This window comes from Bufo bufo, chromosome 1, assembly GCF_905171765.1.
Source record: "Bufo bufo chromosome 1, aBufBuf1.1, whole genome shotgun sequence".
Taxonomy (NCBI): domain Eukaryota; kingdom Metazoa; phylum Chordata; class Amphibia; order Anura; family Bufonidae; genus Bufo; species Bufo bufo.
In genome coordinates, this window is record NC_053389.1 from 455037031 (window position 1) to 455058638 (window position 21608).

The window sequence follows — 21608 nt, forward strand, 5'->3', positions numbered from 1 at the left end:
GAGGTTTCTCTGAGACAGAGGAGCAGAATCAATAGCGAATATGGGAATAGGTCTCTGAAGCGTACAGAGAGACAAACCCATAGTGCGGGCAAAATGGGCATCTATCAAATTTACCCCTGCTCCACTGTCTAGAAAGAAAGAAATAGTCTCCGTCTTATCACCAAAAACAATAACCGCTGGCAACACAAATTGCGATGTACGTATGGAGGAAACGTATACCCCCCAGCTGACATCCTCCACACAGCCTGGGGTTAGTAGTTTTCCGACGGTCTTTTGTTTCTGAGGAAAGAAGGACAGACATTAATGAAATGACCCCTCTCCCCACAAAAAAAACAAACCCCACGCCTACGGCGAGCCTCAGGAGGACGGACCTGACGAGTAGTTCCTCCTAGCTGCATAGGCTCGTCTAAGTCCGTACAGACCAACTGCTGCTTGGCAGGGGTTACCAATTGCTCCGGTTTTTTTCAACCTGTCCCTAAGGCGTCTATCTATTCGGATAGAAAGGGACATAACCGCATCAAGGGAAAAGGGGGTCTCATATAATGCAAGCGCATCCTTAACCCTTTCGGATAACCCAGAGCAGAACTGACTCCTGAGAGCTGGGTCGTTCCATTGGGTATCCGTAGCCCACCTACGGAAGTCAGAGCAATACTCCTCTACCGACCGCTCTCCTTGTAGGAGTCTCCGTAATCTTGATTCAGCCAGTGCGACTCGGTCAGGGTCGTCATATATGAGACCCAAGTCCCCGAAAAACTCATCCACTGACCGAAGAGCCTGGGAATCAGTAGGTAAAGAGAACGCCCAGGACTGCGGGTCCCCCTGCAGCAGGAAAATAACAACCCCCACCCGCTGTTCTTCATTACCAGAGGAGTAAGGGCGCAGTTTAAAATATAATTTACAGGCCTCACGGAATGTCAAAAACTTGTCCCTTCCCCCAGAAAATCTGTCAGGGAGAGGGACCTTGGGTTTCGCAACAACCTGGTTACCAGTAGCAACTGCTGGGCTTGCGGTCTGTTGTAACTGCTGCTGTTGCTGGAGGACCGACGCCTTCAATCCTGCCACCTCCAAAGACAGGCCATGAAATTGTTTGGTCAGAGCAGCAATTCGATCCATACTGGATTCTAAGTAGGTAAAAAATTTTTTTTTTTTTTTTTTACCTACACAAAATAAGGGCCAGATATAATGTAATGACCGGCGTCACGCACAGGGAGGGAAAAGGGAAAGCCCTGCCCAAGGGAGAGGGAAAGGTGGTGACCCCTGACTCACCTTGCGGCTGGCACCTGACTGCCCTGACGTCCCTAGACGGGTTCCTCACCCGTGCGGCGATCACGTGCCTAAACCCTGGCTTTCCCTACAATGAGCCCTAGATAGTGAATGGGCCGGTGGGATCGCTAGTCCGCACCACTGACACTAAGAGGGAAACACAAGGGAGAGGACAGACAATACAGACAAACACATACACCCAGGTGGGTGACCACAGCAGTCCACAAAGGTCCAACAGGGATCCGGAGGGTAGCGTTCTGGACCAACAACCAGAGAACGCAGCAACACAGCTCCAGAGGGTCAGAATAGATGTCCAGGCAGGAAGCTCTATATCTGGCAACCAGAGAAGTGTGAGAGGGGAATATAAGGAGGTTGGGAGTGCTGGACAAGGAACAGCTGAGGAGAAAGAGCTACGGATCCCTGAGTGAGCCAAAAGGGTTGCAAAGCAAACCCAGAAAGCTACCATAAGGAAACAGCCCTATCTTACATAGAGCGCGCAGCCAACCGCTGCGACTTCCTGACCCCGGGTATAACAGAGTCAGGCGTGGTTCTTGACACCCTCGTGACATCCACATGTGGAGTCTACTGCAGATTAATATTACAATGGGGCGTTCCTAGATCAATTCGATATGTGATACAGGTGTGTAGGGCTCTTTATAAGAAGCACATTCACAAGGAGAGCCTCACCCCCAGAGGAAGGCATCCGCCGAAACGCGCATCGGGGTTACGTGGCTCTCCTGAGGTGTATATCTCCATATTTATGGGTATGTAGATATGCTATATTGTTGTGGACTTTGAGAGATGTGTTCATTGGCTCTAGGTGCTCAGCTATACCCACTTGGGTTATCCACAGGTGGATGTTCACTGTGCACCTGAGCCAGTTTTGCATGTATTTGGAGGTTTAAGCTGTCACCACAGCTACAATTGTGGTATTTGACCATTGATATGGTGACTTCTTATGCACTTGCACTTTAACTTTGTATGTATTTTAAGGTTTAAGCTGTCACCACAGCTACAATTGTGGTATTTGACCATTGATATAGTGACTTCTTATGCACTTGAACTTTAACCTTCTGCTGGCTGTCATATGGTCCCATAATTTGGAACCATCAGACATCCATATGCCGCGGTGTAATCTGCAACCACTTTTTGATATGGTGTTTTGCCACTCAGCCTTTGCACTTTAGCATTTTCATATCTGTGGTTACAGTTATACATACAGAAATCAGTGAGGTACTGCACTCCTTTTTTCTACCGCCTTTTGTACATTGCACACTCCAAACCCCCCCCCTCCCCATGTCTTATTTGTGTTAACATGTCTCCTCAGATGTAGCAAATTTTTTATCTGTTGTCTCATGTCTGGTTTATGTGTCATTTATTCAATAAAGGATTTATTTTTGATGATATACCCGTTTAATCTCAGTTTATTCTTGTTGGTTGGTGTATTCATGTACACTGAGTGGGTTTTTACTTACTCTTTCCGGGTTTATTTAACATAGTATATTTAATTACTGTTTATGTGTATGTCTATGTTCTGTGTAACCTACTTGTAATATGCAGATTATTACTCAAGCTACTTTGAAAGTGGTAAAAATGTCATGTCTTCAGTAATAAAGAAAATGGCACAGAACTTCGGGACATACTGTATTAGTAAATTGCATAAATGTATTATTCACACTTTATTAGGATTAGCTATAAAGTGGCAGACCCTTTCAAAATTTCTTGGAGGGGGTTATCCCATGAGTAATGTAAAACATCAAAATCAGATACATTAGTACATGACAACCTCTTTCTAACAAAGCTAGAACCAGCCCTGGACCTCACATGGATCCAGAGATCTCCTCATTCATTTCTCTATTTGTTTTTACCAGATTCCCTTCAGGCTGTCAGGTCAGGGTGTGTGTCCTTTCTCAGGGGGTATGTCCTTCCTCAGTTGAAAGATGGAACTGAGCATGTGCAACTATCAGTGAGGTGGGCAGAGAGAGGAGAAAAAAACAAACAGCAGGTGGCGCTATACAGATACATTTTCTTGAGTAATTCAGTGGCTATACTTATTTTTATAGGAAACGCCCACAAACGAATAAGACACACCCTCTACGATTGCTCATCTCCACCCCTTCTCTTCCAAGTCTCGCAGCTGCGCAGTTTACATTATGGGATCAGTGTGAGATGAGGAGTGAGGTGACTGGTTCTGCACATGCGCGGGATTTGGAACGTGAGTTCGGGAGGAGGGTAGGATCTTTAGATTCTGTCATTGATGTAACGGGAGGTGGGGTTAGGAATGGGAAATGATGAGGTAAGCATTCAATTTACATAACTTGAAAAAAGCGAAGGTGGACTGTAAATGAAGTACTTGGAGGTGTTTAAAAAAAAAAACTAGGATGATTAGGGTGGGGGAGAACTATCTCAGGATGCCGATGATTCTTATGGTTAAAAACCGATGACAGGTTCCCTTTAATTACATGCAATTACAAAAGTATTCAGATCCATGTTCATGGGATATCTCCTTTATATACTGCATGAGTGTATAATACATACTTATAAGTCTACATATACTAAAATATAAAAAAACATTCAGGGTGACATTTTTTTATGTGACAGTAATAATAAGTAATAAATACCGTAAACTGTTGTCGGGAAGGGCTTTGGAGTGTTTCTTACCTGTTCCCGTTTTTGTCACAGATGTTCACATTTAAGCCATGGCTTATTAGGAAATGGATACTGTGCACTTTACTTTCACTGTATACATATACACATATAAAAAATAGGCATCAATGTTAGAAGGATGCATATGCTTTTATTTCTTTTGAGGTCAAAATAAACAAAAATATTACATACTGTATTTTCATAAAAAGGATTATAGGTCATGCAAAATGGTATTCTGCTGACTTTATCAGGTGACTAACATGGTGACCTGGTCCCATTGGAGACAGTGGCGAGCCTTCTTAAGATAATGTGTTACCCCTATAGGGGAGCTAGCTGCTGTGTTAACATAGGATAAACACAATTTATCCGGTCTACAATGGGTCCCCCCTCCTTTTCTCCCACCCTTTTTTTCTTCTCTCTCGCTCTCTCTCTCTCTCCATAGCCACCCTTCTCCAGTTCAAGGATGAGAGGCATTTCTGCAGTTCTTTTGTTGATATTCTATTCCATGTAACATTTTGTATGTCAGTACAAAAAGTTTTCATTGGAAATTATAACTCTGAAATGTTTAATAAAAGGATATTTAAAAGAAAAAAAGAATTATGGGTTATATATATATATATATATATATACACTGCGTGCAGAATTATTAGGCAAATGAGTATTTTGACCACATCATCCTCTTTATGCATGTTGTCTTACTCCAAGCTGTATAGGCTCGAAAGCCTACTACCAATTAAGCATATTAGGTGATGTGCATCTCTGTAATGAGAAGGGGTGTGGTCTAATGACATCAACACCCTATATTAGGTGTGCATAATTATTAGGCAACTTCCTTTCCTTTGGCAAAATGGGTCAAAAGAAGGACTTGACAGGCTCAGAAAAGTCAAAAATAGTGAGATATCTTGCAGAGGGATGCAGCACTCTTAAAATTGCAAAGCTTCTAAAGCGTGATCATCGAACAATCAAGCGTTTCATTCAAAATAGTCAACAGGGTCGCAAGAAGCGTATGGAAAAACCAAGGCGCAAAATAACTGCCCATGAACTGAGAAAAGTCAAGCGTGCAGCTGCCAAGATGCCACTTGCCACCAGTTTAGCCATATTTCAGAGCTGCAACATCACTGGAGTGCCCAAAAGCACAAGGTGTGCAATACTCAGAGACATGGCCAAGGTAAGAAAGGCTGAAAGACGACCACCACTGAACAAGACACACAAGCTGAAACGTCAAGACTGGGCCAAGAAATATCTCAAGACTGATTTTTCTAAGGTTTTATGGACTGATGAAATGAGAGTGAGTCTTGATGGGCCAGATGGATGGGCCCGTGGCTGGATTGGTAAAGGGCAGAGAGCTCCAGTCCAACTCAGACGCCAGCAAGGTGGAGGTGGAGTACTGGTTTGGGCTGGTATCATCAAAGATGAGCTTGTGGGGCCTTTTCGGGTTGAGGATGGAGTCAAGCTCAACTCCCAGTCCTACTGCCAGTTTCTGGAAGACACCTTCTTCAAGCAGTGGTACAGGAAGAAGTCTGCATCCTTCAAGAAAAACATGATTTTCATGCAGGACAATGCTCCATCACACGCGTCCAAGTACTCCACAGCGTGGCTGGCAAGAAAGGGTATAAAAGAAGAAAATCTAATGACATGGCCTCCTTGTTCACCTGATCTGAACCCCATTGAGAACCTGTGGTCCATCATCAAATGTGAGATTTACAAGGAGGGAAAACAGTACACCTCTCTGAACAGTGTCTGGGAGGCTGTGGTTGCTGCTGCACGCAATGTTCATGGTGAACAGATCAAAACACTGACAGAATCCATGGATGGCAGGCTTTTGAGTGTCCTTGCAAAGAAAGGTGGCTATATTGGTCACTGATTTGTTTTTGTTTTGTTTTTGAATGTCAGAAATGTATATTTGTGAATGTTGAGATGTTATATTGGTTTCACTGGTAAAAATAAATAATTGAAATGGGTATATATTTGTTTTTTGTTAAGTTGCCTAATAATTATGCACAGTAATAGTCACCTGCACACACAGATATCCCCCTAAAATAGCTAAAACTAAAAACAAACTAAAAACTACTTCCAAAAATATTCAGCTTTGATATTAATGAGTTTTTTGGGTTCATTGAGAACATGGTTGTTCAATAATAAAATTAATCCTCAAAAATACAACTTGCCTAATAATTCTGCACTCCCTGTGTATATATATATATATATATATATCTATATATATCTATATACATATATATATACAATCACCTAAAGAATTATTAGGAACACCTGTTCTATTTCTCATTAATGCAATTATCTAGTCAACCAATCACATGGCAGTTGCTTCAATGCATTTAGGGGTGTGGTCCTGGTCAAGACAATCTCCTAAACTCCAAACTGAATGTCAGAATGGGAAAGAAAGGTGATTTAAGCAATTTTGAGCGTGGCATGGTTGTTGGTGCCAGACGGGACAGTCTGAGTATTTCACAATCTGCTCAGTTACTGGGATTTTCACGCACAACCATTTCTAGGGTTTACAAAGAATGGTGTGAAAAGGGAAAAACATCCAGTATGCGGCAGTCCTGTGGGCAAAAATGCCTTGTGGATGCTAGAGGTCAGAGGAGAATGGGCCGACTGATTCAAGCTGATAGAAGAGCAACGTTGACTGAAATAACCACTCGTTACAACCGAGGTATGCAGCAAAGCATTTGTGAAGCCACAACACGCACAACCTTGAGGCGGATGGGCTACAACAGCAGAAGACCCCACCGGGTACCACTCATCTCCACTACAAATAGGAAAAAGAGGCTACAATTTGCACGAGCTCACCAAAATTGGACTGTTGAAGACTGGAAAAATGTTGACTGGTCTGATGAGTCTCGATTTCTGTTGAGACATTCAAATGGTAGAGTCCGAATTTGGCGTAAACAGAATGAGAACATGTATCCATCATGCCTTGTTACCACTGTGCAGGCTGGTGGTGGTGGTGTAATGGTGTGGGGGATGTTTTCTGGGCACACTTTAGGCCCCTTACTGCCAATTGGGCATCGTTTAAATGCCACGGGCTACCTGAGCATTGTTTCTGACCATGTCCATCCCTTCATGACCACCATGTACCCATCCTCTGATGGCTACTTCCAGCAGGATAATGCACCATGTCACAAAGCTTGAATAATTTCAAATTGGTTTCTTTAACATAACAATGAGTTCACTGTACTAAAATGGCCCCCACAGTCACCAGATCTCAACCCAATAGAGCATCTTTGGGATGTGGTGGAACGGGAGCTTCATGCCCTGGATGTGCATCCCTCAAATCTCCATCAACTGCAAGATGCTATCCTATCAATATGGGCCAACATTTCTAAAGAATGCTATCAGCACCTTGATGAATCAATGCCAGGTAGAATTGAGGCAGTTCAGAAGGCAAAAGGGGGTCCAACACCGTATTAGTATGGTGTTCCTAATAATTCTTTAGGTGAGTGTATATATATCCCATAATTCTTTTATTTTATTTTTTATATCCTTTTATAAGGGCACTTTCACACTAGCGTTATTCTTTTCCGGCATTGAGTTCCGTCCTCGGGGCTCAGTACCAGAAAATAACTGATCGGTTTTATCCTAATGCATTCTGAAGTTTCTCTCAATTATCCCACATCTTCTAACTAATTTCCTGTTGTACATTTTGTGGATATTTTGATGACATTTTCAAGGAATGAAAAGCCACCATTATCTACATTGTGATAAATTCTTTTGCTTTTCCCATTTAGCTGAAAGTAATGTTTTTTTTCTGAAAGTAGAATGTATAATACGGCGAAATACTGTAAAATTCAGCATTTAACATGTAACTCCAGGCTTCTTTACATATAGTGTTTGTTACAACGGTGACTGATAGCCACCGCTGTCCTGCTCTCCTTAGCCAGGTCCCTCCTCCAGTGCCCATAGGGGGCATGTGCTCACTCGTGTTCTTAAAGGGCCAACATGTGCACGCCAATGGCTGGCAACCTGTGGTTATTTTAGGCTCCTTCCCCATTGGGAATATGCCTGAGTAGTTAGGTCCTTAGCTTTGCTAGTTCTCTGCAAAAGGTGTGATAGTTTGTTATTTGCCTATGTACCCAGGGGCGGATTGGCCATAGACCTTACAGGGAAACTTCCCGGTGAGCCAATGCCCCAGGGGGCCACCCAAGTCATCCTCTCTGCCACTGACCGGGTACATAATGAGCTCTCAACAGTAATTAACGCTGTGAGAATCAGGTACCCAGCCTGTGACCACACATGCCCTCCTGAATTCACCTGCTGTGGCCCGCACCTCACCTCTTAGGCCCCCTGCTCCATAGACAACTGGAGGAGAAGGACAGAAGATGGTAGCTATTGATGGCCACCACAGTGGGCCAGCTTTTGAGCAGTATATTTTGCGACACTGTTTTATTTGGTTCTCCTGGGATGCTATATTGCACTGTAGTATTCTTGACCCTGCCTACTTGTGTTGCCCCACCTTCTGTTAATTTGGATATGCATACAAAATGGGGACACTTAGTTTTTTTTTTTCCAGGGACACTTTAAATTCCCATACCGCCCCTGTGTGTACCAACCTCTGCTCTCCACTGCCTGACCTCATCTTTGTCTGATTTACAGTTCTGATCCTGTGCTTTCCATGCTGACCTCAGTTCTGTTTCTTGTATTCGAACTCTGCCCTCCCCAGGGGCGTCGTTAGGTCAAAACATTTGGGGCTTGAGCCCCGGATGTTTTGTCCAGTGCCCCAAATGTTATGCTGGATTGCTGGTAGCATTTTTTTGGCTATTCCAGGGATCTTTTATATTGATTGGACCTGGGCAACCGCACAGATCATCCCCCACCCCCCTTGTACTTGCTCCACTACTTTACTGCTGCACCAGCATGAGTTCAGTCACTTTGGTGGCATCGGTGCTCAATCCCGCCCTGCGGCGCATAATCCCACGAGACCTGCCGAGGGAGGTCACGGGTCTCGCGGGATCATGCGCCGCAGGACGGGATTGAGCACCGATGCCACCGAAGTGACTGAACTACAAGGGGGGTGGGGGGATGATCTGTGGGGTTGCCCAGACGGCTAGGCCCTTCACAGTAGTTATTAACCCCTTTTATTCACTGAAGGGGGGACTTCTGAAAGGGGTTAATAACTACTGTCAAGGGGGGGGACTGCTGTAAGGGGTTAATAACTACTGTCAAGGAGGGGACTGCTGTAAGGGGTAAATAACTACTTTGAAGGCCCCCCCCCCCCCCCCGATGGGGGCATGGCACAGTGGGCTTGTGCCCCGGATGTTTTCAGACCCTAGCAATGCCCATGGCCCTCCCTGACCTCAGCCAATTACTGACTACAGATTTACCTCATCATTTGTCTCTCACCTCTGTAGATCACTTGACAACCACACCATGACTATTCCAGGGGGTAGTGGTCTGGTGGTTTCTTGCAATGAAGTCCAGATTCATGTATAGGGGTTAAAGGGTGAATACCAGGGGACTGTCAGGATAATGCCCTTAGGTCTAGCCCAAAGTAAAACTGGTTGGAATGGCACAGCAGTTCCACACTAACTGCCTGTGCTTATTCATTGTTTTCCCTTGCATATCTTCATTATTCTTTAAGGGGTCTGTTCCTGGTTTAAAACCCATTTTTCCGATATAAACTGCCCACAGTACATTTACAATCTCTAAATCCTGAGGTGCCTCTTGTTCACTTTTTCCAAATTGTAAGTGTGCTGAAAATCAACTTTAAACATGGTGGCTCAGTGATTAGCACTGTTGTCTTGCCGCGCTGAGGTTTGTATGTTCTCCCCATGTTTGCGCGGGTTTCCCCCCACACTGCAAAGACATACTGATAGGGAACTTAGATTGTGAGCCCCACTGGGGACAGCTTGATGCTAATGTCTGTAAAGTGTTGCGGATAGATTGTGAGCCCCACTGGGGACAGCTTGATGCTAATGTCTGTAAAGTGTTGCGGAATATAGCAGCGCTGTAGAAATGCGTAAAAAAACAAAAATCCAGACTTGTGTCGTATGCAAATTAGTCTTTTCAAATAAAGGAGTCCAGTGCTTTCCTCCATGAAATCAAGCATTCCCTACGCAAATCCTGCCTCCCATGCCTTGTTTGATATTCCTTGTCACAGGGAACATCATCCACTTGCCTCCGGAAATCTCTCACAGACACCGCTCTGTCATATACCCAGCCAGGCAGCCACGTATGGTGTACAGTGTCTGGCTTCAATGTGCTGCACAGCAGGAGAGCTCGCCTCTGGAAAGCTTGTGCATTACTGGAGCACAGAGGGTTGGGAGTGAGCTCTCCCACTGTGTGACACATGTGCAGTGAAGCCAAGCACTGTAAACTAAATGTGACTGGACATGCACATGGACATGCGTGCAGAGGCAAAGAGATGACGTTGGGATAGGAATGTCAATCAAGGTGCAGGAGGTGAGGTTTGGGTGGGGAATGTTTGAATTCATGCTAGCATCCTTGACTGGAAAAGGTTAATTTGCATATGACACAAGCCTAGATTAAAGGGGTTGCCTCACTTCATCAAACAGCATGTAGAGAAAGTTAATACAAGGCACTTACTAATGTATTGTGATGATCCATATTGTCTCCATTGCTGGCATCAATTAATTTTTCCATTGCATTATACACGTATGTACGTATCCATGAGTTACCATCACCCTGCAATTCAGCGTAGTGTCCATGCTCGCACACTATAGTAAAAACACTGGACTCTGGTGGCTGAGACCCTGGGAGCATAGGCATGGGCATGCATACGCAGCAGCTCCCAGCCACCTTGTATCTTCGCTGCAGGGGTGGCTGTAAACAAACAGCGTATAATGTGATGGAAAAATGAATGAAGCCAGCAAAGGAAGCAATATGGACAATCACAATACATTAGTAAGTGCCTTGTATTAACTTGGTCTACATGATAAATGCCATTTACTGCAGTAAGACAACCTCTTTAAAGGGAACAAGAGACCCCTCGAGAGCAATGTGAGCATATTGAAAATGTACTGTGGGCAGTTTGGATTGCAAAGATGACAGGTTCCCTCTAATACAAAAAGTAAGGAAAGTTAAAACACAAGTGAACCCTGAATTTCATTGACTAAAGCAAAGACAATGTGAAAATTAAGGCCAGTTTTAACTGAGTGAGAGGTTTTGCCTGAGTTTATTAAACTGAGAGAAGGTACTGGTGTCCATATACTGTACCTACTTAGGCAATATGGTCATCCTTTCTCCATTTGAGACCCCCTCTGAGTCAGAACAGACCCACTTAAGCTGGTCATACATTTGAGACAAAGAATGGTTGCATTGCGTCGCACGAACAATTCCACCAGCAACATGTCAGACTAAACTGGCCAACAAGGGAGTCAGTTTTCAAAAAAATCTCCCTGATCCTTGAGCACAACGGCAACAAATCAGCTGAATTTGGCTGATCATGCCATAAGCAGGCAGTTTTAGCTGAAAATGGCGAAAATTTTACAGCCTGGGCAATTAAATCGATTTTAAAGTCTGCCATCAAATATGATCGTTTGCACTAGTTTTTCAAAAGATAATCACTTGAAGTTGCCAAAATCAGCCATTTTGACCAACTTTTGGCTTGTTTCACCCTTACGTGAAACATATCCGGTAGGATGTTCTGGCCGGGAACCGCCTGTCGGATCCGTCCCTGCCGTGCACAGCTATCATTCACTATGATGGGGGCCAGCGAGATCCAGCCGCAATCCGCCAAATATGCCGAGCAGCCTGCCGGATCTGTTTCACACAAGTGTGAAACAGGTCTTAGTCTTGTGTGTGGCCAGACCAACCAGAAGTCATCTAGTAGCTGTTTTCATAGAAGGGGTTGTCTTCATGGAACAATCGCTCCAAAAGCTGTATTCACATATCTCATTTTACAGTGAAATACATTAGTCTAATTACAAAAATACATTAAAATGGCATAGAAATTGCATATGTTGATACAGCCTTGATCAATAAGCTTTTATAATTGTCACACCGCAATAAGCAAACTGTATTAGAAGGGGAAATTTATGCAAAAAGTACAGCCAATGAGGCGTGACCATTGAAAAATATACTTACTTTCTATCCTTATTGCAAACAATATCAAATAGTAATTCCACATCTTCACCAACTGTAAAATGAAACTCATTTGAAATCAACCTGAGAACAGAAACTTCTTGTTAGCAATTTCAAGGAAATTGTTGGCTGATCTTGCATAGTCAATAGGTGCAATCTTATGGAAGAAACATAACGTACTGCAACTTACATATGGAATGAGAATGATAATGTACTAAAACTTACTAATGTAAGATTTTTTATGTGTATAGTTAAATAAAAGACAAAAATTTTTTGAATAGAATAGAATTTTTTTTTATACACTGAATGTCACAGGGCACTGACTTCGCACTCCGTCCATTCAGTGCCGCCGGCGCCCTGCGATATGTTCGGAGCAAGGACGCACGCTGCGTCCTCGTCTCCAGGGCAATGGGGGGCAGGGAGGACCCGTCTGCGCACGCCTCCTTAGCGTGGCCACTCCCATAGTGACTGCGAAGTGTCTGAGCACCGAACTGGGCATTCGGTGCTCAGCTGTATGCAGGGGGATGAGTAATGTGACGCTGGCCACGTCACATGACTCCTGCTCTTCCCTATTTAACAGGCAGCTTGCTGGCCACAGGTTGCCTGAGATTAAGGTCCTATACCTAGCATATACTCCGTTGGCATTTCTCCTTGTATTGAACTTTGGCTAGTTTACTTGACTTTGTATTTGCTTGCTCCTTTTGTACTGTTGTATCGCCTGGCATTTGACTTCAGCTTGACTTTGACCTTGACTTCCCTTGCTTGCTCCCTTTGACCTCTTTTAGCTTCTCCTAGTATTGATTTTCAGTTTGTTGTTTTACTCTGCGTCTTCTTGTTCCCTGGTACCGCTGTGATATCATGGTTTTGACCTAGCTTGTTTGACCTCCCTGTATTTGTCTGTTTGTCCTTCCCTCCGCACTTACGCAGGTTAGGGATCGCCGCCCAGTTGCGCTCCGTTGTCTAGGATGGATAATGCAAGTAGGCAGAGACAGAGGAGTGGGTAGAGTCAGGGGTGCACTACTCCCTACCTCTTTTCGTGACACTGAACAAAAATTTTAAAGCAACTCATTTTTGCTCAAATTTTTAAACGAGCTGAATTCAAAGATCTGAAACATTTTCTACATACATAAAAGACCCATTACTCTCAAATATTGTTCGCAAATCTGTCTAAATCTGTGTTAGTGAGCACTTCTCCTTTGCCGAGATAATCCATCCCACCGCACAGGTGTGGCATATCAAAGTGCTGATTAGACAGCATGAATATTGCACAGGTGTGCCTTAGACTGCCCACTTTGAAATGTGCACAGTTTTGCCTTACTGGGGGGGGGGGGGGGGGGGGGGGGTCAGAAAACCAGTCAGTATCTGGTGTGGCAAACATTTGCCTCACGCAGTGCAACACATCTCCATCGCATAGAGTTGATCAGGTTGTTGATTGTGGCCTGAGGAATGTTGGTCCACTCCTCTTCAATAGCTGTGAAGAAGTTGCAGAATATTGTCAGGAACTGGAAAACGCTGTTGTATATGCCGATCCAGAGCATCCCAAACATGCTCAATGGGTGACATGTCCGGTGAGTATGCTGGCCATGGAAGAACTGAGATGTTTTCAGCTTCCAATTATCATGCTGCAACATGAGGTGTTGGTCGTGGATGAGTGGCACAACAATGGGCCTCAGGATCTCGTCACAGTATCTCTGTGCATTCAAAATGCCATCAATAAAATACACCTGTGTTTGTTGTCCATAACATATGCCTGCTTATACCATAACACCACCGCCACCATGGGCCACTCGATCCACAACGTTGACATCGGCAAACCGCTCACCCACACAATGCCACACACGCTGTCTGCCATCTGCCCTGAACAGTGAAAACCGGGACTCATCCGTGAACAGAATGCCTCTCCAACGTGCCAGATGCCATCGAATGTGAGCATTTGCCCACTCAAGTCGGTTACGACGACAAACTGCAGTCAGGTCCAGACCCCGATGAGGACGATGAGCATGCAGATGAGCTTCCCTGAGACGGTTTCTGACAGAAATTCTTTGGTTATGCAAACCTATTGATGCTGCAGCTGTCTGGGTGGCTGGTCTCAGACGATCATGGAGGTGAACATGCTGGATGTGGAGGTCCTGGGCTGGTGTGGTTACACGTGGTCTGCGGTTGTGAGGCCAGTTGGATGTACTGCCAAATTCTCTGAAACGCCTTTGGAGATGGCTTATGGTAGAGAAATGAACATTCCTTGCACGGGCAACATCTCTGGTAGACATTCCTGCAGTCAGCATGCCAATTGCACGCTCCCTCAAACGTTGCGACATCTGTGGCATTGTGCTGTGTGATCAAACTGCACATTTTAAAGTGGCCTTTTATTGTGGGCAGTCTAAGGCACACCTGTGCAATATTCATGCTTTCTAATCAGCACCTTGATCTGCCACACCTGTGAGGTGGGATGGATTATCTCGGCAAAGGAGAAGTGCTCACTAACACAGATTTAGACAGATTTGTGAACAATATTTGAGAGTAATGGGTCTCTTGTGTATGTAGAAAATGTTTCAGATCTTTGAGTTCGGCTAATGCAAAATGGGAGCAAAACCGAAAGTGTTGCGTTTATATTTTTGTTCAGTGTAATTATTCATTGCTTATGAGCTTGTTTATCACGTGTTCTAGATTATGACAGTATCATAGAAAAGGATTTAGAGCACAGCTTATGATGTGCTGTTCTAGGACATGTGACCACTGTTGTCTATGACTGCCAGCAGAGGTCACAGACCAAACCACTTTTGGTCTGCCACGGCTGGAATAGTCCAAGAATGGGGCACTGTGAACAGGTGAGTGTTTTTTTAATTGAGCACAGTTTCCGACTATTGGTGTTGTCAGCTACTAGGCCAGACAGCCGCAGTTTTCTATATTGATGACCTATCCTCAGGATAGGTCATCAAGATCATATTGGATATTGAATCAAGATACCCCCGCCAGTCAGCTGTTTGAAGATAACACAGTACTCGTATGAGTGCTGCCTCCTTGCCATCGCAGTGACGAGCAGTTGTAATTTCAGTTCTATTCACTTCAGTGGGAAGGAGTAGATAGAGTTAAACGCCTCCTTCCCATTGAAGTGAATGCGGCAAAAGGAGCTGCATTTATACCTGTTCGCCTTTGCAATGTCAATGGCGAGCAGGCAAACAATAAAGAGAAGTCAGCATTTGTACGAGTGCTGGGTTCTCTTGAAACAGCTCATTGGTGGGGGTGCCATGAGTCGAACCCCCGCCAATCTGTTATTGAGGATAGCTCATCAGTATAAGAAATTGACCAACCCCTTTAGGCTGCCCCCCTTATCAACATTGCTGCACCAGGCCAAAGTCTACACAATGTTTTAATCATCCATGGACCATACAGAGTTTCCCAAGAATGATTTTCTTGTTTGAATGACATTATTTGCATACAAAACAGCAATTTATTACATGCAATTTTCATCACAAGTTCAGATTGGAAGAGAACCCACATTTGATGTCTTTATTACTGTTTAGAAAAGGGATCAGAAACCTCAGGCACTCCAGCTGATCTAAAACTACAACTACAACTCCCATAGAAGTGAATGGAGAGTGCCCGGAGTTGTAGTTTCAAAACAGTAAGTGCTGGAGCTTGCTGATACTCTGTCTAGTAAATACGAGTACATAACCGATCCAGATCTACAATTCTAATTTCGTGTTCTAAGTCATGCTCCATACAGTAGCCAAAATTATGTTAGCCATTTTCAGCAGTTATGCAAAAATGTTAAAACACAAAATGTATGACCATTTAATATAATTCATCCTATTCTGTTCAATTTGGTGATGCTGCTACAGCAGAACATCTACTGACCATATGGACTGAAATGACTTATTGCCTATATGACAGGGCGATATGATGATCATACAATAGATTTTACTCTAATGTGTTTAGTGTTGCAACTGCAAAATTAGCTCTGGATGTCATGACTGGAACCAAAGGTTCTATTTTGACAAGATAATTGGATTTATTTTAATTACCCATCTGTTTTTGTACACAGTGTCTGATTATTCTTCTAAATGTGATGGTTGGATTATAGACTTGTGCGGCATGTTAAAAGTTCAGTTTTTCATCTAAAAGTAAAAGGCACTTTTAGATGAAAACCCGTAGATTAAAGGGAGGGTATTACCCATTACTATATGCTGAAAAATATTCTTTTGTTTTTTATTTTATGATTGAAGTTATTTCTATTATATCTTATATCTATAATATCTTTATTCTGTTTCTTGGCAATATATATACGTAGTTTGGGGAGGTACTCATTACAGAGAGTGCCTAGCATGCATAGTACATGTGCAGAATATTGTAGGCCAGGCAATGCCCCTCTGGGTTTCTGGTGCCAGCATATGTAAGTTGTGTTAATTTTCATTTTTCATTTTTTTCCAGAAATCCAGAGGGATGATTTCTAACCTACCATAGTCATCAAGTATATTAACTGGTCACTCCAAGAGCAATATGAGTAGAGATCTGAAAGTGGTCAGAAAGTACCTTAGGGTAACAGTTAAAGACATATAACTTATAGTATATTACCCCAGTATATATGTGTGCATTCAGCCACACACATATATATATTAAAGGAGTTATCCGGGATATATTTTTTTATTTAATGCCCCCCCCCCCCCCCTGATTACAGTAACAAATTTTTCATTAGTACTTATTAAATGTTAATTACCAGGCCAGTGATGCCCTCTCAGTCTTTATATGCTCCTTGAACTTCATGTGATCCTAACCTGATTACAACACACAGCGCATGTATGTGAATTAATCTCTCACGACAGAGCTAGCAAAAGATTCATTCGCACGCATGTGTTCAATCGGTTGTAACTAGGATTGAGCGAATTGAAGTATCTGAAGTGGACTTTCATCCGAATTTCAGGGAAAATTCGATTTGTTGTGAAGCTGAATTTCCCTGTGTTTCGTGGTAACGAATCAATTTTCCCTCAAGTGTTGTAAAAAAAAAAAAAAAACATTCACCTCATCCATTTGAGTGCAAAGAGGCCGCTGCGGCCATCTTGATTGAAGATCCAGTACAAAATCTTGTGCACGGCGACATATGATGTCACCATGCCACCCAGCGTGATGACACCACACACCATATGAGATTTCAGGTAGGATCTTCAATCAAGATGGCCGCGATGGCCTCTTCACAGTTTTCTGTCATTGCGCCCGTTATTTACAACAAATGCGAAGCAAATTTCTTTGTGAAATTCGACAAAGCAGCTGAATCAACATTTTCATAACTTCGCTCATCTCTAGTTGTAACCAGGTTTGCATCAGGTGAACAATATGCGGCGCGTGACCAGGAAATGCAAGGAGGATATAATGGCTGGGAGTGCAGCACTGGCCCAGTAAGCAACATTTAATAAGTTCCAATGAAATATCTGTTACTGTAATCAATGGTTGGAACATAAAAAAAATATATACAGTACAGACCAAAAGTTTGGACACACCTTCTCATTCAAAGAGTTTTCTTTATTTTCATGACTATGAAGGAATCAAAACTATGAATTAACACATGTGGAATTATATACATAACAAACAAGTGTGAAACAACTGAAAATATGTCATATTCTAGGTTCTTCAAAGTAGCCCCCTTTTGCTTTGATTACTGCTTTGCACACTCTTGGCATTCTCTTGATGAGCTTCAAGAGGTAGTCCCCTGAAATGGTCTTCCAACAGTCTTGAAGGAGTTCCCAGAGATGCTTAGCACTTGTTGGCCCTTTTGCCTTCACTCTGCGGTCCAGCTCACCCCAAACCATCTCGTTTGGGTTCAGGTCCGGTGACTGTGGAGGCCAGGTCATCTGGCGCAGCACCCCATCAATCTCCTTCATGGTCAAATAGCCCTTACTTTCAAAGTTTTCCCAATTTTTCGGCTGACTGACTGACCTTCATTTCTTAAAGTAATGATGGCCACTCGTTTTTCTTTACTTAGCTGCTTTTTTCTTGCCATAATACAAATTCTAACAGTCTATTCAGTAGGACTATCAGCTGTGTATCCACCTGACTTCTCCTCAACGCAACTGATGGTCCCAACCCCATTTATAAGGCAAGAAATCCCACTTATTAAACCTGACAGGGCACACCTGTGAAGTGAAAACCATTTCAGGGGACTACCTCTTGAAGCTCATCAAGAGAATGCCAAGAGTGTGCAAAGCAGTAATCAAAGCAAAAGGTGGCTACTTTGAAGAACCTAGAATATGACATATTTTCTGTTGTTTCACACTTATTTGTTATGTATATAATTCCACATGTGTTAATTCATAGTTTTGATGCCTTCAGTATGAATCTACAATTTTCATAGTCATGAAAATAAAGAAAACTCTTTGAATGAGAAGGTGTGTCCAAACTTTTGGTCTGTACTGTATATATATATATAATATATATACACTCACCTAAAGAATTATTAGGAACACCTGTTCTATTTCTCATTAATGCAATTATCTAGTCAACCAATCACATGGCAGTTGCTTCAATGCATTTAGGGGTGTAGTCCTGGTTAAGACAATCTCCTGAACGCCAAACTGAATGTCAGAATGGGAAAGAAAGGGGATTTAAGCAATTTTGAGCGTGGCATGGTTGTTGGTGCCAGACGGGCCGGTCTGAGTATTTCACAATCTGCTCAGTTACTGGGATTTTCACGCACAACCATTTCTAGGGTTTACAAAGAATGGTGTGAAAAGGGAAAAACATCCAGTATGCGGCAGTCCTGTGAGCAAAAATGCCTTGTGGATGCTAGAGGTCAGAGGAGAATGGGCCGACTGATTCAAGCTGATAGAAGAGCAACTTTGACTGAAATAACCACTCGTTACAACCGAGGTATACAGCAAAGCATTTGTGAAGCCACAACACGCACAACCTTGAGGCGGATGGGCTACAACAGCAGAAGACCCCACCGGGTACCACTCATCTCCACTACAAATAGGAAAAAGAGGCTACAATTTGCACGAGCTCACCAAAATTGGACTGTTGAAGACTGGAAAAATGTTGCCTGGTCTGATGAGTCTCGATTTCTGTTGAGACATTCAAATAGTAGAGTCCGAATTTGGCGTAAACAGAATGAGAACATGTATCCATCCTCTGATGGCTACTTCCAGCGGGATAATGCACCATGTCACAAAGCTCGAATCATTTCAAATTGGTTTCTTGAACATGACAATGAGTTCACTGTACTAAAATGGCCCCCACAGTCACCAGATCTCAACCCAATAGAGCATCTTTGGGATGTGGTGGAACGGGAGCTTCGTGCCCTGGATGTGCATCCCTCAAATCTCCATCAACTGCAAGATGCTATCCTATTAATATGGACCAACATTTCTAAAGAATGCTATCAGCACATTGTTGAATCAATGCCACGTAGAATTAAGGCAGTTCTGAAGGCAAAAGGGGGTCCAACACCGTATTAGTATGGTGTTCCTAATAATTCTTTAGGTGAGTGTATCTGCAGTATAAGGCAAAATATAGGACATGTCGTATCTTTTGCTTTGTGGAGGCACAGACCAAAAAGCCCACGGAAGCGCTTCCTTGGACTTCCGATCTGGGTCCATAGACTTTCTATTGAGTCTGCCTGGCTTCCTCTCCTCCAGTGAGGAGAAGAGCGGGTCTTGTGCAAGTTTGCAAGTTCTTCTCTCTCCCTTCATTCTAGGCACAAAGCACTAAAACCTTTGATATGTCGCTGTGAAAAGTCAAAAGTTTTGTGAAAGCTCAATGACTCTTTTAATGGAGGATGTGGGAGATCATAGTTTACAGAACATTAGCCGAAGAGTTATTTAGAGTCTATGACCAGAGTGAAGTCCAACTATGAACATCATGATATCCCAAGTTTAGCCACAGAGTTAGATAGGAAGTTATGCTGTCTTTAGACATCTATAGGGGTAGTTTTTCAGCATTCAGATTTATACTAGAGCACAATAATCAGTCCATATGGAATAGGCTCATGCAGGCAGCCAGCATTGTATCATTTATCATCATGCTCTTCTAAATGATCATGTAATCATAAAAAAAGATAGTGACAAAATTAAACTGATATTTGTATACTTGGATAGGATTGGTTATCCCACTCTCTAAACATAGCCTATGCCTGATTAGATGTATATTCGTCATTGATTATTTGGGAATTAACAGTCTTTTGCTTCTCCCAGAAAGCTCCATTGTTGTCCATGTACTGCATCTAGTATTTCAGCTCTGCCCTATTCATTTCAATGCACAATGTATTATTCACTTATGACACTATCCCTTCCAATTAAACTTCTCTTCATCAGCAGAAATCGCCTCTTTTCTTGACCCTTTTATTAAAGGGGTTGTGCAGTGGCATGCATAATGTTGATGACCTATCCTCAATATCAGATTGGCAAGTGTCCAAGTCCCAGCACCCTGCTGATCAGCTGTTTGAAGGGTTGCAGTGCTCATGTGAGTGCTACATCCGCCTCAAAATTTAGCTGCATGCTGTTTACATTGTAGCAGCGGTGCAGTGTAATTACAGCTTCTCCTTTTCAAGCGAATGGGATGAGTAGTTGTAATTACACTGCACCACCAATACAAAGGAGATGGCTTACAGGTCAATTTTGAAGAGGAAGCAGCAGTCGAATGAGTGCCACAACCACTTCCAACAGCTGATCTGTGGGGGGTGTTGGGAGTCAGACCCTGCCGATCAGGTATTGACTACCAACCCTGAGGCCAGGTCATCAATATTACACCACTACACAACCGCTTTAAACTTTATAAATGGGACTGAGTGTGGTCAGTGGGAAACAGGGAAAACCCATTGGGTAAATGTTTCCTGCTTTTCCATAGCAGCTATTCTAAATTTTAACAAATTTTGTGGAATGACAAAACCATTGATGACACCAAAACTATTATACCATAAATCCATATTGCAGTAGACATTGTGCAATTTGTCATGGCTTCTACGCCAATGCTGTAGCATAGAAAAGCTGCATATATTTCCCTATTCACCTTCCAAATATTGTGTGGCGTATGAGCATAAAGGTATGGAGCCTATGCAGCCCAACAAATGTAATAGTACTTATACACGAAAACTGGCATAAATTCCACTAGAAGTCTATGCCAGGTACTACCTCTTAATAAAGAGTGACTTTTTTTTATAAATTTGGCACATCATACACAAATATTATTTTGTTAGAAAAATTCCCACCATTGTGTTTCTGTTATACATTTATAGACATCTCTCACCATTTGGCACTCTCCAGGTGGCCATTAGTTAGAGCAAGGTAAGGCAGACTAGGAATGTCTCTTTTGGTCAGATGTTCAGTAATATGCTCTCTCTCTTTAGGTGCAAATTCTGTTAATGCCTGAAGAATATCTGTCCGTCCCTGTATAGCTGCACAATGGATTGGTAGAAGTCCTTTCTTGTTGTACTTTCTAGTGGATGCTTTGTGAGAAAGCTGTAATAAATAAAATGCAGTGTTACGACAGGTGCATCACACCTGCATCAGAAAAACCTGAATGTAGAAACCCAACCTAAAGACTTGTTATTTCTGACAAGTCACTGTCATTGAGTAGAAGTTATGACAGCACTTATTCATGCATGTTACCAGTACTTCCAATTTCTGTAGCCAGGGATATCGGAAATAGGACTT

At 43.0% G+C, this 21608-nt stretch overlaps 1 protein-coding gene across 1 annotated transcript in view; it reads right to left on the reverse strand.

Moving 5' to 3' along the window:
- LOC120982817 (ankyrin-3-like) overlaps positions 1-21608 on the reverse strand; it is a 279530-nt gene that overhangs the window by 21362 nt on the left and 236560 nt on the right. The window contains exon 17 of the mRNA XM_040413026.1: positions 21202-21413. Coding sequence (XP_040268960.1) covers positions 21202-21413 — 212 coding nt within the window. The remainder of the gene's footprint in view (positions 1-21201; positions 21414-21608) is intronic.